We start from the raw sequence: 23,116 nt of genomic DNA, 5'->3' as shown, positions 1-23,116 counted from the left end.
CAGCAGTACTTCTAGTTACTTTAGCCATCATGCCCAAGGAAAAAACTTTCTCTTGATGCTGTCCTTTCAAGACTGTTCATCTGTATTTTCCCTAGTGGGTTCTGACATTTAACTGATATAAATCATTGTAAGGTCACTGGAGAGGAGCCTCTGCTGGTGTAAATTGGTGCTCTTCTGTGAAGGGCTCACAGACTGGTTTATGGGACCTGAGGGGCTTTGCCAGCAATGTCAGCAGAATAATGCTGTGCACTTCAGGTGGAGATTTGGGACAGTATATGTTAATTGTCGTTTCATGAACTGCCTGTGGGGAAAAAGATAACCTTTTATTGAAAGAAAAAAAGTCACATTCAAGGAGTCTTTGAAATTTAAAGGTCTTGCTTTGTATATTCTGTATTGTGAAGAGTATTCCCTTGTGGACCAGCTCCCTTTCTTTCAAACGTACTGGTTTAGATTTTACTTGCCTCCCACCCCAGTTCACACACCATGTTACTTAACTGTTGGAGTAAGTCAGCTGCAGGGCTTTGCTGCTCACATTTTAAGTGTCCAGACTGGGTCGATACACGTTTTACTTTGGCTTAGCTGTAAGTAATTCCTTGAGAATGGAGACAGTAGGTGGCCATGGCTACTGGGAGGGCTTTTTTGTCCATCTGACAAATACATTAAAAAACACCCAAAAAACTGTCAGAGAGAACATGATGTTCAGTGACAGCAGTGGCTGTAAAATGAGATGAAGACTATAAGTTGTTATGTTAATGTTTCTGTATTTTCCACATGTGATAGTAAAGGGAGACTGAGAGCTTAAATCTCACTGTTTTTCTGCCTGCTATCATTCTCCATTAGCAGAAACTGAGGACACCGAGGGGACCATGGAGGAACTAACTTGACAGGTTGACTTGTTTCTAAGAGTGATATAATTGTTGTGAAAGAAACATTTTTTTGCAGTGTACACAGGGCCTGAAGCTGGTGAAGTTAAAAGCAGTGTAGATAGGATAGTGAGTCTCTTGGCTCTTTGGGTAACTTTGGGACTGTCTCAACACTTGGCCCTCATTACATCAGCAGTGAAGCTGGTTTTGTCTTCAAGATGTTCCAACAATGTAAGATTAATTATAACAGATGAAACTAGAACTGATAAATATTTTTGACAAGACATACTCATTTAAAAAGAATTTGGATTGATTTTCTTCCCCGTTTTCGAGCAACTTTTTGTTTGCCAACTTACTTCATTATTCTATTATAAAATGGAAAAAATATTATACAATGGAAAAAATACTGTCTAGAAACAAAACTGTGACTTCTGTGTTTTTTAGCCTATTTCAAAATTTCTTGTGTTTATTACAATTTGGAACATTAGTATGTTTTTCAATCCACATTTTAAAAAATATAATTGAAATTCTGATTTCCTCTTTGTACTGTTGAGAATTTTTTTTTTTTTTTCTGATTTCCTCTTTGTACTGTTGAGAATTTTTTTTGTCCATAAAAATACTTTGAATTCATTAACTATTAATCAATACAGCTATTAATAACTACAATTAATACAAGAGGAACTTAAGTATGAATAAATACATTCTACAGATGGAAGAGGGAAAAAAATGAATGTATTTGTCCAAGGCCCTGGAATTAGATATGAGAATATCTGAAATTTCTGATCTCAAGAGTGATGCTGAAGGAGAAAGAGTGCAGCATCTCAGAGATTATAGACATGAACAGAATGCAAATGAGAAATGAGAATAGATTTAGAGGAATTTCCATTGGTACTGAAGTGAAAGAAAAGGTATAAATATTTCTCCTGGTTTTTCTACATGGCAACCTGGTCATACTGTTAAGTAGAAATTACTTTCATGACCCGATCTAGAACTTAATCTGTTGATTGATGAAGCAGCATAATGCTAGGATTAATCTTAGTACTGTTAAGACAATATGCTGCAGTATGGACTGAGTCAAAAAGAATACACTGGTCTAAAATTTACACAGCCCTTAAGACCTACCACGTTAGTATCTTTTGAATTTGAATAATCACAATACTATTTGTCAGTGATCCTTTATAGTAATTAGTATTATGCCTCAGTTAAGGAAATATCACCAACTTTGAGGGGTAACGTTACCTCTTTCTGTTCAGTAAATTTAATAAAAAAGCAGACTTAAAGTAGCTTTTTTCCAAGAACGATGCAATCTAAGACCTTGTATTCCAAAGCAAGTTGAATCATATTTTTGCAGTGTCAGCTCAAGCAATTTTATACTGTGTTTTTTATCCATAATCCCATAAGATATAATTTATGTTGGGAACAGTTTGACTTATTACATGTGACACTGTTGTGAGATTTCATGTTTGGAGTGGAATCCAGTCATGTCAGCATTGTATAAATCTCTGAAATAGCAGTTCTTACTGTAGGCTCCCTGTATATATTTGAGTGAAACACTGTGATCAGTTATTGGCTGATACTGAACTGAGAACCGTATATAATTCTTAGTAGTTGAGATAAATAAATGCATACTGAAAGATCATCAGGAAAGATGTATTCAATATCAACGATCTAGGGTTCACTTAAGTGGATCAATAAGAGAGAAGCTAGCATTTAGACAGAGCACACATATAACTTTCAAAGGATGAAATGTATGATGATTTAAAAAAAATAAAAGGCCCAGTAAAAAAAACCACAATACAGAAGTAATCAAAATAAATTAAGCTGTTTAGTACTAAGGGAGCTTGGTGCAACTTGAAAGTGCAGTGAGTTGTATGTGGATAAAATGAATGCATTGCTGGTCAGGTTTTTGGCAAATGCAAGGCAGTACTTTTGCAATAGATTAATTTAAATCATATTAGTGAAATAATCTCTCCTGCTAACACAAATGAGCTATCTAGGAATTACTGAAGTAGCTAAACCAAAAAGCATACAAATTCTCTAGATGTGTTTTACAATAAAGGCAATAAATGTAAATGACCATGGTATTTATAGTTTTATAAAACAAACAGGGGATCATAGATATTTTTATTAGATGAATTGTGCAAACTGGAAAATATACTTTTTAAAGTCTTCTAAATGGCAGACAGCTATATAATTTAATATCCATTTGAAAGTTCTTGTAGTTCGTCTCTCTTATTTGGGTCTGTCTAATTAGTTTTGTATGTGAGTCAAGTCTATTGACAAATCTGGTAACGAATGAATGTTTTTATGTGGCTGATTAAAACTAAAGCAGTCATAACCTACTTTCTTCATAGCGTCTGTAACAAAGCAGCTAAATACCAAAGTAAGATCCAAGCACAGTAGAAATGTTGTTAAATATTTCTTGGATGTGTTGACGGAAGATGGGAAGGGACAAATTCCTTAAAACCCAGCCTCCATACTTCTAATGAAGTGCCTTTTTTGTGCTGCCCTTTTGAGGAGTAGGCTGCTTTCAGAACCTCTGTTTTACAAACTCTGTTGGTGTTGTATGTTGGCACTGCAAAGTTTTTCTGCCATTTAACCATTTAGGATTGTGCTTAAGCATGCATAAGATGTTCAGGTCATTTAAATTGTGTCTCAGAGGCATCTATGTTATCTGCTAATGGACAGTCCTTCCCAAAAAAGGATACTAAAGAAGGATGTCCTGCCCAGCACCTACTCTGTAGGTTCTGCTTGTGGCTGATAGGATGCCAGTTAGGTATTTTTTCTCACTGCTAGCATTCAGATGAATGTTTTGGCTAAGTCATGAGAAAGTGAGGATGTGATTGCATTTTAAGGTGCTTTTTCATAGCTTTGAAAAGCATGACATGATTTATCATGCTGTTAAAGAGAGAATAGTAGTCTACAGAAGCAATTCAATCTGTATAAGGCTAAAAGAATTAAAACACTGAATTACATTTTCAGTGATAATGTATGGTGATAGCCTTTGCCCAAGACGGAGAGCTAATTGAATTTATTAGAATCTGAATTATTTCAAAAAGCTGCTGTTTGAGTTGTACTGCATATAAAGGGAAGCATATTTCAGAGACAGGGATCAGCTACCATGTTATTTTTCCCCAGTTCAGCATACTTGTATTGATCTGAGGCAGAAAATCAGATGAAATGGCAAAGAGTACTTATTTGAATAGCTAAATGGCTGCTGTATAGTCTATTTTATATTAGGGATTGGATTTGAATCTAAGATGGAGTGGTTCTGGATGCCTGTAATGCTAAATTTTATTTGGATGTTTGCCCATTCAGAGGAAGTTTAAAAAAAACTTCTGAAACTGGCTGGTTCTTTGAATCAGAAGCCCTGGAAAACAGCCGTCTGTAAGGATGTAAAGGAGCAACAGAAATCATTTTCTAACCTTCTGGTCACTCCTTCCCTCCCCTTACAAGGCGGGACATAACCCGGGTAAATTTTTGATTTGGGAATGTGGAATGGGTAAATAGCAATTGGAAGCTTTATGTTACCTGCATGGCATCTTTATCTCTGGCCTTGATCTTACAGTCAGTGCTTTAAAAAAAGAGTTTGTTTCCTGCATATGCTGGTTTTCTGAGAGTGTTTATATGTGTAAGGCAAGCTTTATAAATGAAAAATCAGCCTTTTAATCTCTTTTTGCACTCTATGCTCGTATACATGAATTATTGCTGTTTTTCCATGGATTCTAACCAAGCTGGGGGATGTCTGACTAAAATAAGCATTGTGAGTTTAGAGATCTGTGTTCTTCAGTACTTGGAACCACAGCAGCAACCAGAAAGTTTAGATATTGATTTTGACCTGTGTGCATAATGTTATCTCATGCTCAATATGGCAATCTGTAGGAAAGGTCGCGTTTGCAGACCTAATTAAGAAAATTAGAAAAGGCAAAAAACAAAAATCAAAAGTCCTAATAATGACCTGATGGCAGATAGGGCTGCCATGTTTCTGCCAGGCTGCAGTACAGCTGACGAAGGAATCAAATGCCAAGAAGCAAGGTATTGCTTTCCATGGCTCTTGTCTCTCTTACACTAGTGATAAATCTGGTTTGTCATCTTCGTTTTTTTTTTTTTTTGACAAATAATATATTTTTTGTTCTGTTTCATTCTCATTCTTGTAATGGTTAATTGTTGTTTTCCTGCATCTCCCTTTAATTGAAGCGAAGCCAGAACATCAACTGTTATGTGTGAGAAGAAGGTGCTAGAAATCATAGAGCAAATGTACGTCAGTATTTCTCTTTCTAAAAATAGTTAGTAGTAAATAAACTTTATTTCCTTGGAGCCCAGAAAAAAATATCTTAATGCTTAGTTTGTGTGTTTTCATTCTGGACATGTGGAAAGTAAATAACAACATAAAAATTGAATGCTACCATATTGTCATGCAGATTTATTTTTAAAATCCTAGCTTTAAATCAGCTTTAGCAGGTGGGATGAAAGTCATGTTTTACTTCTTTGCTGAAGTTTTTCATCCCATGTCTTGTTACAAAGCAGTAAATTTTGAATTGATTTCACATTTGCTCAGCAAATGAACAGTAACTTGTTTTTATTTGTATGGCACCATGCACTGTAGTGTCCACTGCTGCTGGTTTAAGGATTGTAGAGACACAAGTAACTAATAAATACTCTGCTACCACCCATATGTTTTCAAAAAAGCACAAAACGCCATCACAAAGTAATTTATTGCAATGTCTTTTCTCCTTACCTCTCTTCATGTATGTGGAAATAATGGTATAAATCTTCTGTTGTCCGACGCAAAGCTGAAGTCAAAACATCAGTATTCTGGATCCTCTGTTTTGAGAGAGGATTCGGCACGTGGCTGAGATACAGGTGTGAGACACTGACTGCAGGTCACGTTCTGCAGAAAGAAAAGGTGATACTGAAGAAAATCTATGTAAAAGTGCACAGTGAGTAGGTGTAATTTGCAACATTATGCAAGGAAATTTAGTTTTAGCAGTGTTCCATGGATAAATTTCTGAAGCATCTTCTGATGGGTTTTGTTTTCCTGCAGTACTGAAGAATGCTGGTCTTCTGAGATATAGTTCTATTCCTTAAAGATTGCATAGGAGGAGGGGGTGGTGGTTGTTGTGCTTATTATTATAAGGGCTTTTGAAATTTGAGTTTGATCAATCAGAGAATGCTGAGTTATTTCTTCTGGCTCTCAGTGCTTTGTCCTTGCCCTTTGGTTTACTACAGATTTTTCAATCTCCATGCATCATCCATCACTAGCAATGAAAATAAAACAGCCAGCGTATTAAATATTTGAAAAAATGTCAGCAACTTGTTGTGGTTTAACCCTTGAAGGCAACTAAATACCACGGTCACTTTGTCACTCTCCCCCAGTGAGATGAGGGAAGAGAATTGGAAGGGCAAAATTTAGAAACTCAGGGGTTGAGATAAAGACCATTAGATAATTAAAAAAATAAAAAAATTAAAAAAGTTGTGCATTATGAGGTGACTGCGCAGGCAGTCATGGAGCAATGGCAGCCTTGGAAAATTCCTCCTCATGTGTATAGCTGAGCATAGCATTGTGTGGTATGGAATATCTCTTTGTTTAGCTGGAGCCAGCTGTCCTGGCTGTGTCCCCTCCCAGCTTCTTTTGCACCCCCAGCATCTTTGCTAGTAGGAGAAGCAGGAAAGAGCTTGGTGCTGTGCCAGCCCCGCTCAGCGATAGCTAAAACATATCTGTTGTCAATGCTGTTTTTGTCACAAATCCAAAATGTAGCATTGTACTAAAGAAAGTGAAGTCTATCCCAGCCAAAAACCAGCAGGCAACTACGTGTGGGTATGAGCAGTAATATGTTTAGTTTCATTCAGTTACTTCAAAAAATTTGTTATATAATGGTGTGTGAAATTCATCATTTTATGCTGACAATTTTTCCCTGCAAGAAAAATATATTTAAAAATGTACTGATTTTCTACCAGGGACTTAGAAGAGATTTCTTAGCTTTTACATACTCCCCAGAGGAGGGATCTGTGGAATACAATCAGGTGGAACTCTCTCTGAATAAATCTAGCCTAGATCGAACTTGGTGGGATATTCCTTATTTTGTCATTTCTTGTCTGCATTGTAGATGCCTAAAATTGATTCTTTATAGCAAAGCATTTGGGAAGGGGTTGTTGGGCATCTGGGGACCTGTAATACAATTTCTAGTTCTTTATGAACCAAGGTTTTGTCTGGGCGGAAGGAACTCTGAGTGTTTCTGAACCTGCCTCTCAAATGTTGTAGCAGGAGCAAGCTAAGAGGGTGGTACAAGCATCCAGAGGAGTAAATTGAGTTCAAGCTTTTTTTTGTGTGTGACATCACGGAGACATCTGTATGGTAAAAGCATAAAAATAATCTGCTCAGATAAGAGCATTAGAATGGACAGTAATCGAAAAGCACAGTTCTATTTTGGAAAGCAGCTATCTAAAAATGTCAATTTTGAATCCAGCAGATCTATTTCCATGAGTATTAAAATTTTAGTTGCTAAATTTAGTGACAAAAAGTGCTGTTTTAAAGTCTTGGGGAATTATCTGATTTTTTTCTACTTAACAGCCTATAAAATAGACTATTTCATTGTTTGTACCAATTTGAAATTCTGTCACTTAGGAAATGTTAAGAGAATTGTTTAAAAAATCTTTACACGTTTCTTCATTTTTGTATTGATCCACTTAGAATAGACAAAACCTTTCTTCTGAGTCTACGTTATTTGAAATGCTTTACGAAATTCCATTTTGCGGAATTTCACAAGGAAAGTTCAGATAAGAATACAGTGATCTCCAGATACTCTGTTCTGAAGCTCTGAAGGCTGTTTGCTTTAAACTTTTTTCATCTAATTTCAGATATTGTAGTTTGCGTTCCTATTTTTATATCCAGCTTCTTCAGCTCCTCTTCTGGGTTTTTTTTTTCTTTATTCCCCCCTAGTATTTCTAGTCCTTCTTTTCAGTCTAACTCAATTAAGAATTAATCAAATCCTCAAACATCTAAGTCCTTCCTGAATCATTGCTGAATCACTGTTTTCCTTTGGTAGGACTCATTGACAAGCAGATTTTTTTTAAATCCAGCAATAAACTTCATTTTATAGAACAAATATTGTGTCATTTTTCAGCAAAATTTAAACTGATTTTTAGAGTGCTGTAATTTTTTTCTTGCCATTGCCACGGACTTAAAAGCACTGTGTGATTAAAGGCTTAATTTTTAGACTAAAACTAAAAGTTGGTAATTACTGGTGAATTCTAGTAATGTAGTATAATGTTGTTTTCCTGTTAAAATTATGCAGATATAAAGGAAAAATGGACTTTGGTCCTGGGAGAAAAGACTGTAAAATGGAGTGGTAGTACTAGAATGCAGATATTTAGGATGTAGACATGCTCATCACTCAGGGACTTGCATGCCTGGTTTCTAAAATATGGTAATCATAGAATGACTTGGGTTAGAAGAGACCTTAAAGATCAAATTATTTATTTAGTTTGTTTTTGTTATGTTTTCTCTTTTCCCTTTTTTCTTTTTCCCCTCCATACTTAGCCTTCAGAAGTACCTGCTTTCCCTCCCCTGAAGGGAAATAGATAATGTGTTCTGAGGTAACAAATTATATCTATCTCTGAAAATGAGCCAATGTAATCATGACAAATTCATGAAATAAAGAGGAAATACATTGCTGCAGTCCTGGGGAACATGAGTCAATATGCTTTAAGTAATTATTTAATAAAACATCTCTTCTAGTGCATTGAACCAGCCTTAGATACTGAAGCAGTTGTATTTATGTGGGAATAAACAAACTTCCAGTAAAAGCTGGGGACCAGAAGTATGCAATTATACATTTCCAGAAATACTCATTAAACCTGTCTGTTTAAATTTTAATCAGAGTTCTCTGTATGAAAGCCATCATGATAAGGAGGAATAGGGGAGAAAGAAAAAAAAAAAAAAAAAAGCAAAGCTTTTCTATGAAAGACTGTTCAGCTCTTCTAGTTTTCCAAATGGCTATCGAAAACACCCAAAAGTGAAATTCAGAGGCCTGCAAAATGTTAGTGCGTAAAGATAAGGCATGTGTCCATCCCTGAAAAGAATCATTATATAGTTCATGTTTCACAGTTTTTTTTTTTTAATTTATTTATGAACACTTAATTCTGATATATCATCTCGTGTCTTTACAAATGTCAGTTACAAATGCTGCTTCAGTCTTTGATTCTAATGCTCGCTGTTCTTTATCCTTCTAGGGCATCAGTAGCCTCTTCAGTTCACTTAAAGTGGTCAGACTACTTCGCCTGGGTCGTGTCGCTCGGAAATTGGATCACTACATAGAATATGGAGCAGCAGTCTTGGTTCTGCTGGTGTGTGTGTTTGGTCTCGCAGCACACTGGTTGGCCTGCATTTGGTACAGCATAGGAGACTATGAAGTTATTGATGAGGATACAAACACAATCCGAACCGAGAGCTGGCTCTATCAGCTGGGAATGTCAATAGGAACACCTTACCGTTTTAACACATCTGGCTTTGGAAAATGGGAAGGTGGGCCAAGCAAGGATTCTGTCTACATCTCCTCATTGTATTTTACAATGACCAGCCTCACCAGTGTTGGATTTGGAAACATTGCACCGACTACAGATGGGGAGAAGATCTTTGCTGTTGCGATGATGATGATTGGCTGTAAGTATTAGAGATTCTGTCTCTCACACAGTATTGGATAGCTGTGTACCGTGAATACTAAGTGATGTATGAACATCTAGAATAATGCCAAACATTATTATACATTTTAAAAGCAAAATATCTTTGGTGGCAATACAGTTATCCACACTTAGTTTTAAAATCGCAGGTGAAAATATTGCTTTGACTAGCAAAAATTCAGTCATTTTGGATGTGATACTCTATTAATATCCTTTCAGTATCTCATATAAGTAAGCAACAAAATGTCTAAAGCCTGAGGTATTAAAAATTAAAATACCAGAGTGAGCATAGACAACCCTTGTGCTTAGATTTGGTATGTGGCAAAATCTTGGCATGTGTACATTGGACAAGTAGGTGAGAGGGTGGGGAGAAGCCTAGGAGCATCTTCACAGGAAAGAGGCAACAGTAGCTTTCTAGAGGCTATGAACTCCACTGAGGGCTGAGCATACAGTCAGATCCTGAAGCAAATACAGTGCCACTGCCCTTGGACACCCCTTCTGGCTTATATTTCCTTGTCGCAAAGCATTCATGTTTGCCAAGCTGTCCAGTTTTTGGTCCATGCAAAGTGCCTGGAGACTTACTTGCAGTTATGTGCCATACTGTGTCTGCTCTTCAACTTAATTGTGCTTTCCTACATAAGGGAATCAAAATAAGGGGAAAAAAAAAACAAAGACTTAATAAATGGAAGAGCATATCATTGTTATGAAGAAAGAGAGAAGCTTATGTACGATAATAATATATTTAGGGGAGGAAAAAAAAGCCCTTGCTAAGCAGAAAGTTAAGCCTAATATATGAAGAAACTCAATTAGCACCGACATTGCACTATAGTAATCTGCAGCTTTGATTCTGATATGTTGTTTTACAGCAGAAATGAAATCCTATATTGAAATTATGCATGTGGAGGTAAGCAGGCTTACTGTTGAGAGTAGGAAGACAAGCATCATTGATTGAATAGGGATTGGGATTTTTTTAGCTGTAAAAATTGTTAGTTTTATTCTCATAGCTTTTTTCGCTTCTAAAAGTCTCATCATCTTATTAAAACACACTGGTAGTAGAAGTGGAATTTATGAAAATCTTGGAGACAATTACAGATTTTTCTCAGGACAGTGTGCATGAGACAGTGTGGTGGTGTAGTGCAGAACAGGCTTCCAAACATAGCTCCTGATGAAGACACCTGCTTAATAGGAAATATCCTGACCTTTGGCTTATTGTTCATTAAGTGTTACACTCGTGATACTGTCTAGACACAAATAGCCAGTACTATTATTATTATTCAGTGCTGTGAGTACTCATTGAACATAACCTTTATGAAATCAAGAATGTGTGTGGGGATATTTTGGAGTTATCCCTGCTCCAAACACTTCATTTGAAAGTGTGATTGGAAAGAAATGGAATTTCTACATGGTGAGAACTGACAGGTATCTGCTTTGAATTGTGAAATGAATTTTCATTTCAGCAAGTTTTTAAAAGATAGTGGTCTGGTAATCTTAAATCTCATGAATACAGTCACATTTGACAGAAACAGATTTTTTTTTAAATATTTGATTGGACTTCTGAACCTTAAATAACCACCCTGATAAATATTGGTGTATCTGAACATCTCTATCCTACGAACAGCTACTTGGAAAGCATTTGGACTGTTCATAATATGTGTTTGCAGGAATAACAGTTAAGTGATCCAATCTTTTGGTTTACCTCTCTGGATCTTATAGGGTTTTATTGCTTTTAGCAGGCATGATGTTTTGAGCTGTGATCATTCCTGAGGATGAGAGGAACTAAACAGCTTTGTTTAGCTTGCTACTGTTTGGAGCCTAACTGTTGATACAGTTTCTTCCACTATAAAATGCTGTGTTAAAATAACAATGTTTTGCCTGTAGAATTAAGTTCTCAAAGACTGATGTGAGCTTGAACTAGGTTAGTTTTGTAAGAATTTTGTCTGATCTGTTAGGAACCTCAAAGATACAGGACAAATGTATTGGGGGATAAATTTGGATGAGGGATAAGGATCTTATGGCTGGAGCTTTTCTGTGTCACTCAGGAAAATCTAAATTTGTTGCTGGCCAAGTAGCGTGTTTGTTATGGGCTGAGGTATTCACATCACAGTTGGCTACGTTTTCCTGTTTTGCTTGTCATTTTATGCATATCTAGACACAAAGATTTGCATCTGCCAAACGCCAGTGCATCAGAAATAAGCACTTCTAATCAATTATGCCAAGGTGTTACTGCCCATTAGTGAAAATAAAAGGTATATGATTTCTTTCTTACATTTTGCCATTAATAGTCCAATTAATTTAGATGCAGATCTCAAAACCATGAAATGTTACATATTTTATGGTATGCTTGTGCTACTCATATCTGCACGTGCTGTAAACAAGTCCTTTGCAGGTAAACTTAATAATAATTTAAAGCTAAGTTGACGAGCAGCTAAAATATATATTATTTGCTATATTTTTATCATTGCTTATGCAATTAATTTTGTTTTGGGGGTGAAAAACGATGACAACAAACACTTTAATAAACTTCCTATGCAAGTTGGTTTTTATCACACGCTTTCTGACACTAGCAGAAAATAGGTTTAAAAAGGTCAGGCAACTGTGTTGTGGTAATCTTCCTGATGATAAAGATCTTTGCTTGTGCTGGGGGGGGACTAAAAGGACAGAAACCTTGAAAACTAGTAGATTATTCCACAGACATCTGTAAATTAAATGTTTACTGGAGATACGATCTTTGATTTAGACCCTGTGATTTGCTGAATATCTTTAAACGATGAACATAAAAGCTGAAGTGTGCTTGCTGCACTGCTCAAACCTATGGCCTGTAGTGGAAGAGGAGAAATCCATTTTTGTTAACAAATAAGCACAGAAGAGTAGAATTGCGCTGAAAATCCTCTTTTCCACTGTTGTAATAATTCATTGGAGTAGTACACAGTGATGCTCAAAACTGTGCTCTGATTGTGTATGAAGGTGGCAGTTCGTATCTCATCTTTCAGTAGCACAGGGAATTCCATTTTCTTTCCATGATCCTAACAGTTTGACTGACTGAAGCTCCAGTTGAAGATAAGTGGAATTTGCAGAGCCCAACTTCAAATTTATTACTCGATTAGCTTCTCCCCTGCTAGAAGGTGTCCATAAGAACTGTGTGAATTTATTTTGTTTTTGGAATGACTGGGTGTAGGCAAATGTACATACCTGTGTATTTAAACAGCCCATTGAAATACTGCTAGATATTTCACAAATTTTGTGAAAGAAATGGAAATAACAGTGGTTCTTTTCCTTTGAGGATGTTATCTTTTTTAGTTGAGTACGGAAATATACTAAAAAAATCATTACTGAGATCCCTGAACTGTCACTATAGTGTCATGAGAAAAAGGTTATTTGGGGACAAATATATATAACAACCAGCATTAATAATTCAAATTAATTCCAGCAAAGTTTTACTTTAAATAAACTGGAAGTATTTAATAGAGTAATTTTTTCCCCTTGGGCCAATTAACCTCTCAACTGTGAATAAATAGTAGAGCTTCCATTAGTTTGAACAGGAAAAAAATTTAGCTGATTAGAAAGAAAATGATGAAATTTCCTTCTATTTGTGGCTTTTATCCTGTGCCTTTTCAGAGTAGTAACATGCACTGTGTTAGCCAGCTCACAGTGTTAAACAGTGCCATGGCTGGCCAAGCCCATGCTCACAGTTACATTGGTAGACTATGACTCCTGTGAAGCCGATCCTGAGGCAGAAATACATTTGTGTGCTGTTATCTCCTGGTAAACTTACTGACTACTGATAATAGCACTTTGCTACAGTGCCAGATAGCTGTTCAAAGAAGTATCTTAGTTCCATTTTCCTTTTTATTCAGTATTTTGTTTTGTCTACTGTAGCAGAAATGCTAAGTCATGTCTTGAAGCAGTGATTGAGCACCTGGTAGGAAGGCAGGACCAACCCAGGGGAACTCAGGTGCATGCAATGTACCCAAGTGATTGCACCTGATGGAGCCAGGATCCACCCCTTCCCAGACCTGATGTAAGGGTTGGCAGGGGAGGTGAGGGTATCTTGCTGGAGATCCCTGCATACCTGAGGCCTTCTAAGGGTAAGCAGATTTTTTTCATTTTCCCTTTGTTTTGGTGTCCATGGCTGCTGCATCTGAGCATATCCTCAATTGCTGCAGCCTATTGTTGCTGTGCTTTCCATCATGTTATAGCATTACATTAACTAAAAAGATCCATGTACTGTTCAATTAGCTTCGCTAATGTATCTCTGTCTTGGACCAGTGGGAATCATGACTGAGTGAGCACAAGTGGAGGCCTGATAAAAAGTTTAAGATACGTGATTTTGTGGAAGGAAAGGTGGGTATGTCTTATTAGTGATGAATTGAAGTTGGCTGATTGAGATGAAACGGCTGCATGTGGGCATGGAGCCTGTGGGGCAGTTTATATGTTTGCTTTTATATGAAAGCAAAGCGTAAGGCACGCTTTGTGCCTCATGCCTTAGAAGCCACGTCCCATGGGGATTTACTCTTGTGTTCTCTAATGCAGTGTCTCTGTGCGCTATCCTACTGACCTTGTGGTGGCTGTGTTTTTTGGGGAGGCAGTGTTTTATTGTTGTTTGTTCTGACATGGGTAGGTGCAGATGCTGGTTAGAGTTGTGAGGGAGTACAGTGTGCTCATGCATAGCGCTCGGGATGTGTGCTCCATTGGTCAGCCCCACTGAAGGGAGACACGGGTAGGTGAAAAATGCTCTCCACTCTTAACCCCAAATAATACTTGGGAAAAACATTATTTTAAGATAGAGGTGAAGTACCCTGTGGCTGCTCTTAAGCATTTCTATTCACTGCATCTAATAAGATACGCGTATTTCTATGTAGCTGTTTTTCTTGTACATATGGTGAATTGCAGCTTTGTAAAAAAAGGCTCTGTCTTCACATCTGTCAGTGAACTGACCTGTGTGTTTCAGCCTCTGTTCATTCAGAGAGTGTGTGTATATGTATACATATATCTGTATCTGTCTATGAAAACATGAGTGCTACTAGTGAAAGTAAAAGCTATTAGCTCCTCAGCTTCATTGCAAATGAATATAAACACATTTGCTTGTCCTTTTTCAAGATGGGTACTAAATAGCTAATTAATAGGGAATGTGTCTACAGACAGATCTTTATGAGAGGCTGATGGATACGTAAAAACAGGTTTTAAGCCACCTTTTGCAGATGAGGGAAAGACATATTTTTCATTTTTAATACTTGAGGAAAAAAAAAGCTAATGCGATTTTTAGCTTCTCCCCTGTGGAGATGTGTGCCTCAGAATAACAGCTCTCACATATTTTGTTCAGTGAAGCTGTCAGATTAGGTTGCGTAGTGTTTATTTTTCCTAAGAAACAGCAAAAAACTGAAGACTTTCATTTGCAGTTTTCGTATCTGGGCACTGTGTCAGCAATCTCCTTGCTCTGCAGGTGGAATAGGGATAAACAGTTCTAAAAATGTTTTGCATTTTCCACCTATAACGTAATATTAATGAATGCTTGCCTATCTGGACTTTGAGCAACTGAGCAAAATCTATCATACTTGCTTTGGGAGACCCTACAAGATCTCAAGCTTTTAGTACTGTTTCAAGGTAAATTCTTATGGTTATCCAGGAACTTCCTGGAACAACAAAGCTTAACTCATCTGAAGGAAAAAGTTCACTAAGTGATAAATTGGATCATAATTTTTCACTGTGAGCACTATAACTAGTCCAGGTAGGCAGAGCAAAGATGGAAAAAGAAGAGAAGCAGGAGTTAAAAGGTCAGAGTGAAGCATGTGCATGCTTACATGCTGCAAGAAATTTTCAGCTGCTGAGTTTGTTAATCAAAACAGACCAGGTACCAAAAAATACTTGTCTTCACTGATATTGTGCAGTGCTAGCTGCCCTGCTGCACTTCACTGGTTCTCTCTGATTAAGGTGGATGTGCATCCTAGGTCTATGAAGGAGCTGTCTTAGCTTTGTTCAAAAGTCTCAGAATAACTTCTTTCTTGTTACACACGTGACAAAAAAGGAATGAGGATAATGCTAAGTACATTTGAAAGCACAATTTAGATAGTTTTATTTACAGTGGTCTGCCCTACAAATGCAAACGTCCTCCTGAACTGTAAGGAAATGGTGGCAGTTGGTATCCTGACAGAGGTCAGTATTGCTACTTCACTGCCTCACAAGAGGAGTGAGGATCTCTCAACTTCACACAGGAGGTTTGATAACTCCCAGCAGGATAAGAGGCATTCAGAGACACTCATGAATGAGTATAGCCATAAACTGATGGAAACTAGGCAATTGGCATCAAAATATCTGAACAAGATACAGATGTACTGTAGCATCCTTTGTGGTGGGGGTACTGAGGCATGCGTTCCCCTCGTAGTGCAGTTCCTCAGTGGTTAGAGCAAATGGCTGTGGCTAAGCTGTGTGTACTTACTAACAGCTTATCTAATTATAAAAGAAGCATGTGTAGTGCATATGCTGAACAATTCTTAGGACTGCACTGCTTATGCTACCCCCCAGCTGTGATACTACTTCAAAACTAGATGTGAAACCAGATCCTCAAAACCGTTAACTCCAACTCTTGATCTGTACTGTCATCCGGAACAGGGAAAAGGCAAATTGTGCTGGGAGAGCTCTAGCAAAAAATAGCAGAAAACACTAGTACCTTTGTAGGGATGGGATGCAAGGGGCATGTTGATGTTGGTTTTGCTGGTGGTCAGTGGCCTGAAGCTGAGGGCTAGCCTTGTGCCAGGTGCTGGCTAGGTCTGCCATGATTGTCACCCACAGGCTGAGCACAAGGGCCTGTGAGACTTCCAGCCCAAAACATCTCCTGTATGCATGCTTATTGCAAGTGTGTTTGTTTTTTATTTATTTGAGCTCGTATTAGAAGAGAAAAAGAAACTCTGCCCTTGAAAAATGATTTCCTCAGCATTATCCCTGTCAGTGCGACAGAGATCTTTTAGGTACCACAGAATTCTCGCTAGCCACTGAGGTCGTGGTTGGGATGCTTTCTGTATGACTTATAGCTTTGAATTGCTTTTCATTGTTGTTTATCTTAGCCATGAGCAACACCACTCAGTTAGTAATTCTTAACTTAAAAAAAGCTTTTTTTAATAAGTGGAGGCAGTCTTTCCACATTTATTTCCTCACTTCTCTCATCTGTACTTTATTGGTTTTATGTTGAAGCTGCTCATGATAGTTGAAGAGCTGATGTGCAATTGGTATTAATTGCTAAGCAACTGTTTGGGATTTCTGAACGTTATTTTCCTTGGATGCTTTGTTCATTAGAAAGAACCACCAGATGTGTCATGGGTATGCTTCTCAGCTACACTGAGTTTTAGCAAAAAGCCAGGAGAAAGTCTGGAGAGAGTTCCTCACTGAAGGAGGGTTTGGCTGCCAGATCATAATTTTGGCCCGGTTATCTCCAAATGTGAAAATACCTCATTTATTCCTGTTAAATCTAAAGAAATTTAAAATACAAAAAAACACCAAACCAAAAACTAGAAGACAAATGAAAAGCTCCAGAACCCCAAAGTCATTGTGATAACAAGGAAGTGGACAGACAACATTGCTGTAGGCTTCTTGGTTGTTTAAGCAATCCGGCAGGCAGTTGATTCCTGGGGGATGCAGTTTTCAGTGACGTGAACTGGGATCTCTCAGCAGCCAGCACAGGACTGCACCAGCTCGTGGTAGCATTTGCAAAACTGCTGATGAGCTGAAGCATCTGGGTGCCTGGCCTGCACACTTATGTCATTGATATTCAGTATGTACAGGGCATGCTGGAGGGGTGCAGTCAGTGCTGACAGACTTCACAACATAGCAAGCTCCAAAGCCAGAACTGTAGCTCACAGAAACTGCCTCCTCTTAGGAAAAGGGCATCAGAGGCCTTGCAGATTTTTAAAGGGTTGCTATAGTGAAACATAAAACACTGGTGGCAAAGCTGGTGAAAGGGCAGATTCTAGGTGACACCTATGAAAATAGCTCACTCCTACCAAATTTTTTGTCTCCAGGCTAAGATAGACTTGCAGACTTTTTCAGGTTTACACTACCAGTGTTAATCCTGTAATAAATCTGTCTGTGCTAACGGCCATAGCTATATGGCCAGTGCCCCATTTAAATGGGGTTAGTCATCTCCTCACCACAGTGTGCTTCAAAACAATATTTATAGAAGAAATAAAATGTTTTCTGTGAGTATATTAATTTGATTGTACTTCATTTCCTGATCTGCTCTTGGGAAATATAAGCTAACTCTGTGTGAGATGTTATTTTGTACTATGCAAAATGGAGTAAGCAATGCTCTCTTTGTTGTTATTTAAAGTGTAGATGACCAGATTAAAGCTAGATGAAATTCCTGCTGTCAAATTCCCTGCAGAAGGCAATTTGCAAATGGCAAGAGTAAATTTGCCATGTAATTTTGGTTGTGGAAAAAAGAAAAAGAACAAAAAAAATTCCAGAGCTGTATCTTGATGAATTGTACCATGATGTGTCATTTTGCACTAATGACTAAAAATTTCAGGCTGTGCTTCAGCCTAGTGGTTCTAGGGAGTGTCTCCACCTCTGAATATACTAGAATTTAATTGCTAGAATAATCTCAGGAAATTTGACTCCAAGTCACTGTCAGAATCATGCAAATCTGATCAGAATTTTTGTGGAAAAAAAAAAATCACAACATTCTCACAGTCTTTTGTCTCTTGCAGAGTTTGATCTTGATCTCTGAAACACTGGAAATTTTTGAAATGTAAATGGAGGAAAAAAAAAAGTTCAGTTGGACAGGAAGGAAGATGAAAGCTGTGAAGTATTAATTGTTCATTTGTTTTTTTTTTTTTTTTTTTTTTGAAGTTGTGGATGAGAGCTCAGACTACAGAAATGTGATAGATAATTGCTTTTTCTCTGTCACACAGTTTCTAAATTTTTACCTTGAGTGACTTAATTGTGATGAGGAGGATAAGGAAAACAAATAAGTATCCCTGCTGTGGGTGCCTTTTTCACCTGACGTCTTTAATATCACATGCTGCAGTAATCTCATTAGTGCAGTGTTTTGCTTTTTTTAGGCCATTTCTAAAATTGTTTCCTCTCAGTAGATTTTTAGACACTGAGATTTGGTGGCTTTTTCAAACTTCTATCAGCATGTGCAGCCAATTTGTTTTATAATTTTGGGTTCTGAAGAAACATCTTTAACTCAATGTGATGTTTAAGAGGGAAGCACCTGATGTGTCCAGAACATGGACTGAAAGTACAGAAGAGGAAAAGGAAGCAGGAATGCTTCAGGCAGTTAGTTGGAGGATAACAAACAAGATGAATATTTTGCCTCCTCAGGGGGGGAAAAAAAACCCAAAAACTTCAAGAGTCATTGTGCACAAAAGGTGTGACAGGTTTTTCTTTCTCTCAGCAGTCTTAAGAGATTTCTCCCTAGCAGCAGTGCTATTTCTGAAAGATAGAAACCCTGGACAAGGATTTAGTTTTATGTAACAGTATTTCAAAATCTGTTTCTGTCTAAGAAGAATCCAATTAGGCACGGAGAAAAAATAGCAAAATAGCAGACTTGGTCATATGAGTCATTTTGCCACTCGTCATCTAATTTGAGATATTAAGGAAGATCTGAAGCATCTTCTAAGCACCTCTCACCTCTACCTCATCTTCAAAAAGGAGGTAGTTATTATACTAATTGCTACTGGACTCAAAGACTTGCTGTAGGTTACAAAATGTTGGAGTAGAAATATCTTGCCATTGCTGTAACATCAGTGGCTTATGGATGTCCCTGACCACTCAGATGAGCTATCCTAAGAATGAATAAGGATTAGTTGTGCTTACCAGATCAGTGAGTTTGAATGTGTTTGGCTGTTTCTATATTTTAAAATAAGATTTTTTTTATTTTATAGAAATAAGTAATGTTCTAAAGGATGTAATTACTACTGTTCATTTTTTGAGGCAGAGAACTCTGAAATAGTGGGTCTGTATGTGAATTGCTATCTGAATATATATCCTATCACAGCAGCACCCTGATGAAAGAAATTCGGATCTCCTGAGAAAGCAGGGAGTATATGTGAAAATGTCAATACCTTTTATCCACAATGCAGTAACTCTTGCTGCAGTTGGTGTGAAAAATGCACAACGTAACTTACTAACAGCTCCCCTTGCCTTGGAGGAAATTAGAAAATTTATTCTTCTAACTGAAGGATTTTGACAGCTTATAGGGTCTAAAATCCTCAGTGCCATATTCTTTACTTTAAGGTGCCTTACGGTAAAGAATGAAATACTTTATGTGTTAAAGCCTGACGTTTTATTCATATCAACATGAATTAGAAATGCTTTTTTTTTTTTTTTTTCTTCTACTTTAAAATCAAGCCAGTAACTGCCATGGATGTTGTGGAAGTAAATTCTTCTTGTTAGGTAACCTTGCCCTTTCCTGCCACTGGCTTGAGAACAAAAATGTGTGGCTTGATAAGTGCAGGTGAATGGAGTGATTCATGGTCATGGTTGAGTAAATCTTCAGTGGGAATGGAAACAGTCTGAGCGATTTTTCACTTAAAAAAAAAAATAAATAAATAAAAAATGAGGGAGCTGGAGGTTAGTAATACCTCCCAAGTGTTCAAAGGCCAAATTTGAGGAGAGAGAATTGGGCTTAAGAGAAGAGCTACTTTATGATGGAGCTTGAATGAGTTTTTTGTGAGGTTGTTGTTTTCATTGAGCCTTTTTTTTTTCCTGGTAAAATTAATACCTATTACAAAAACCTGGAAAACACAAATGATATTTCTCTTCTTTGGTCTCCATGACTAAAAGAGCATGGTTTAAAGCATGGTGCTTTAAAGCTGACAAAGACTTGAAAGGGGAATTTGAGACGGTTAGTTTGATGGAGAAGAGAGCGCATTAGGGCACGAGATAAGTATGGCTGATTGACTGTATTGATCTTATGAGGATTAATGTACTCTAAAGTGTTTTGATCATAGTTATACCAATGCAAAACATATCTCACTTTATGAGTGTGCAGTCTGTATCCAGAGTGGAGTTATTTTTTGTTCAGACACATACTTCAATAACACGGAAGTTTGCAGGGAAGACTAGTGTTCTATAGGATCATTGTGTTTCCTTGAGCAGTCAGACATGAAGAAAATGCTCCTAGCCGGCCTGGTTAGAACGCAAAAATATGATCCTTCAGTACGTGGAGTGCTGGCACGAGAGTGCACAGCACAGTGAAACACCATTCAGAAGTTCACTGACCAGTGAAATATTAGGACAGATAGTTCAGAAAAAAAACAGGGGGAATAAGGGAGCCTAAAATAAGTGTGGCCACACTTCTCCAGCAGTTTGCCTTCAGCTGAGAGGTACCGCAGTCTGCTGGGAAGCTGGTCCGTGCACAGAGGTAGAGCAGGTCAGAAATAGAACTAACTTCCAAGCCTTGCTCACAGTGCAAACATGTGTAAAGCACGGCTGATGACATTATAAATACTGCCCTTGAGGAAGCAGTAATGGGTTTTCCTTCCTACAGCTGTTTTATAAGCCGCATCATGGCTGTGATCTCTCTTCAGCAGAGATTTAATAAGAGATGGTGTCAGAAGTGGAGAGCACTGTGTAAGAACTCTGGGAAAGCATTTGACAGCTGAATATAAATGAGAAGTGCTCTTTCCTTCAAGTTGCTGCTGTTGACCTTGTGTACAATATGCTGATGTGTATCTACTGGATGGGACTTGGGAGGGGATGGGGCCTGGGTTTGTAGGCCTAGGCTTTAAGATAGTGCTGGAGATGACTGAAAAGTTCTGTAAGGTGTGGATAGAAAAAGAGGCAGTTTCCCTAAAGGAGGCTGTACAGGTGGAAAAAAAGCAATAACTTAAACCCGAGAGCTATTTGTGTGTATGCATGCAGGAGCGCACTGCTAATATCGCTTTCCTCATGTAGTTTCTGTCTCCAGTCTCATACTGCAGGATAGCACTGTTCTCTACTTTTAACAAGAAGGTATCTGGTTTCGCACCATGCAATGCACAAAACGGTTCATAGACAGTAATATTTGCCTGAGGCCACAGTCAAATTCCCAGCTGGATGCTCACAGGGAAGTTCTGCCTTTCAGAAAATAGTTGCTACTGGCTACACAGTAGTACCTCTGTTTTAACAGCTCTGGAGGATTCTCTTAGCAGCTGCCTGGTGGGCCAGTTGCATTCTTCTAGAGCAGGTCTTTCTTTCCCCAATGACCTGCTCTTCGAAATGCCCATGAATTGCTCGTCCTTCTGAATGCTACAGGAGTGCATACTTCTCATGAGTTCAACAGGCTGTAGCTTCATCTCAAGTGAAAGAAGAGCGCTTGCTGTAGTTACAATTGAAAAACACCAAGTTTCCTCCAGAGTGTGTGCCAAGCCTGCATGCAGAGTGTGTAGAGAAAGCAAGCTGCACTCTTGTGCCTTGCTTCTGAATGATCCAGTGCTCCAGGAGATAGGAAAGCATACAGATGTGCCAAACTGAAGAAAACAGACCACCCGCAACCCACAAAAGCTGTTTGCCTTAAGGAACAGATTTTACTTTCACAGATTTCATCCTCCACTGACTTCAGTGGTGCTGTTCCTAAAGTGTCCTTTGAGGAGCTGCAGAGGCACTGGCCCTGCAGGAGCTGTTCTGTTTCTGTTTCCACTGAGAGTGTTTGCAGTAAAGGAAGACAGGACATCTTTCATCCATGGGTGTGATTTATTCTGAGCTTGGTTCAGAATCTCTCTTCAAGCCTACCTGAAAAACCCTGATGGTGGAAGGCAGGGGATGGAATAAGGATATGAATTTTTCACATTTGTGATGTACATACCTAGATGTCAACAGCACCTATGCAGGACTCTTAGCAGATAAGATCTAGGTGAGATTGTGAAGTTAAAATATTAATGAAAAGCTTTAATAAAGAAACCTAGCAGTGTCAGCTAATTCTGTTAGCTTGAACTCTCTAGTGCTTTGTGGAAACAACTGCACTTTCAATACTGGTGTTCACTGTTCCGGAGCTGTCAGGCAGGAGCTGCAACTCACAGATACACAGTCTCTCTAGTGGGAGAGGTGTAGGCACCTTCCCAGTATCAACTGCTGAGTTGGGCTGATATCTGCAACAACAAAACCATACTGTGCTTTTGTATTCCTTGCACGATCTCTGCGTTGTTTCTATGTTTTATCATTGTGCAGTGAATACACTGGGTGTGCTGTAATTCAGACTGTGGACTTTTTAAATTACAATCAGACAAGTAAACAGAGCATAACAACTGTGATCATCAATTCAAAACAGCTTGATTGGATCAGTGTCTTCTCATTGGAAAGGAAAAAAAAAACCTCAACCCCTGAACAAAGAGCTTTTTTACTGATGGCTTTGTGCCTTCCACAAGCTGATGATATGTTTTATGTTATTGCTTGTGTTCTGAGTCCTTCCTACCATTTCTGATTTTACTGCTATTATCTGTCTGCTGCCATCATGATAGTATTAGAAACTGAATGTAGCGACATCTATAATTAGAGTTGTCTACACATTCTTTTTATTTTCCATTTGACTCATATTCCTAACTTTCCAAATCTTTCAGTGTTCAAGTTGAGATAATGAAGGTCAGCCATTTCTGAGAGCA

The 23,116-nt window shown here is 38.0% G+C and overlaps 1 protein-coding gene across 5 annotated transcripts in view; it reads left to right on the top strand.

Moving 5' to 3' along the window:
• Positions 1-23,116, top strand: part of KCNH1 (potassium voltage-gated channel subfamily H member 1) — a 179,284-nt gene that overhangs the window by 39,725 nt on the left and 116,443 nt on the right. For all 5 annotated transcript variants that reach the window (XR_008207123.1, XM_052684355.1, XM_052684357.1 and 2 more), the window contains exon 7: positions 9,096-9,525. Coding sequence is in view for 4 of the 5 variants with exons in the window: in XM_052684355.1 (XP_052540315.1) it covers positions 9,096-9,525 (430 nt within the window). In the remaining variant the exon portion in view is untranslated. The remainder of the gene's footprint in view (positions 1-9,095; positions 9,526-23,116) is intronic.

This window comes from Tympanuchus pallidicinctus, unplaced genomic scaffold, assembly GCF_026119805.1.
Source record: "Tympanuchus pallidicinctus isolate F22 unplaced genomic scaffold, pur_lepc_1.0 scaffold1, whole genome shotgun sequence".
NCBI lineage: Eukaryota > Metazoa > Chordata > Aves > Galliformes > Phasianidae > Tympanuchus > Tympanuchus pallidicinctus.
The sequence above is the reverse complement of the archived record's forward strand: the minus strand, read 5'-3'. Positions and strand labels throughout refer to the sequence as shown.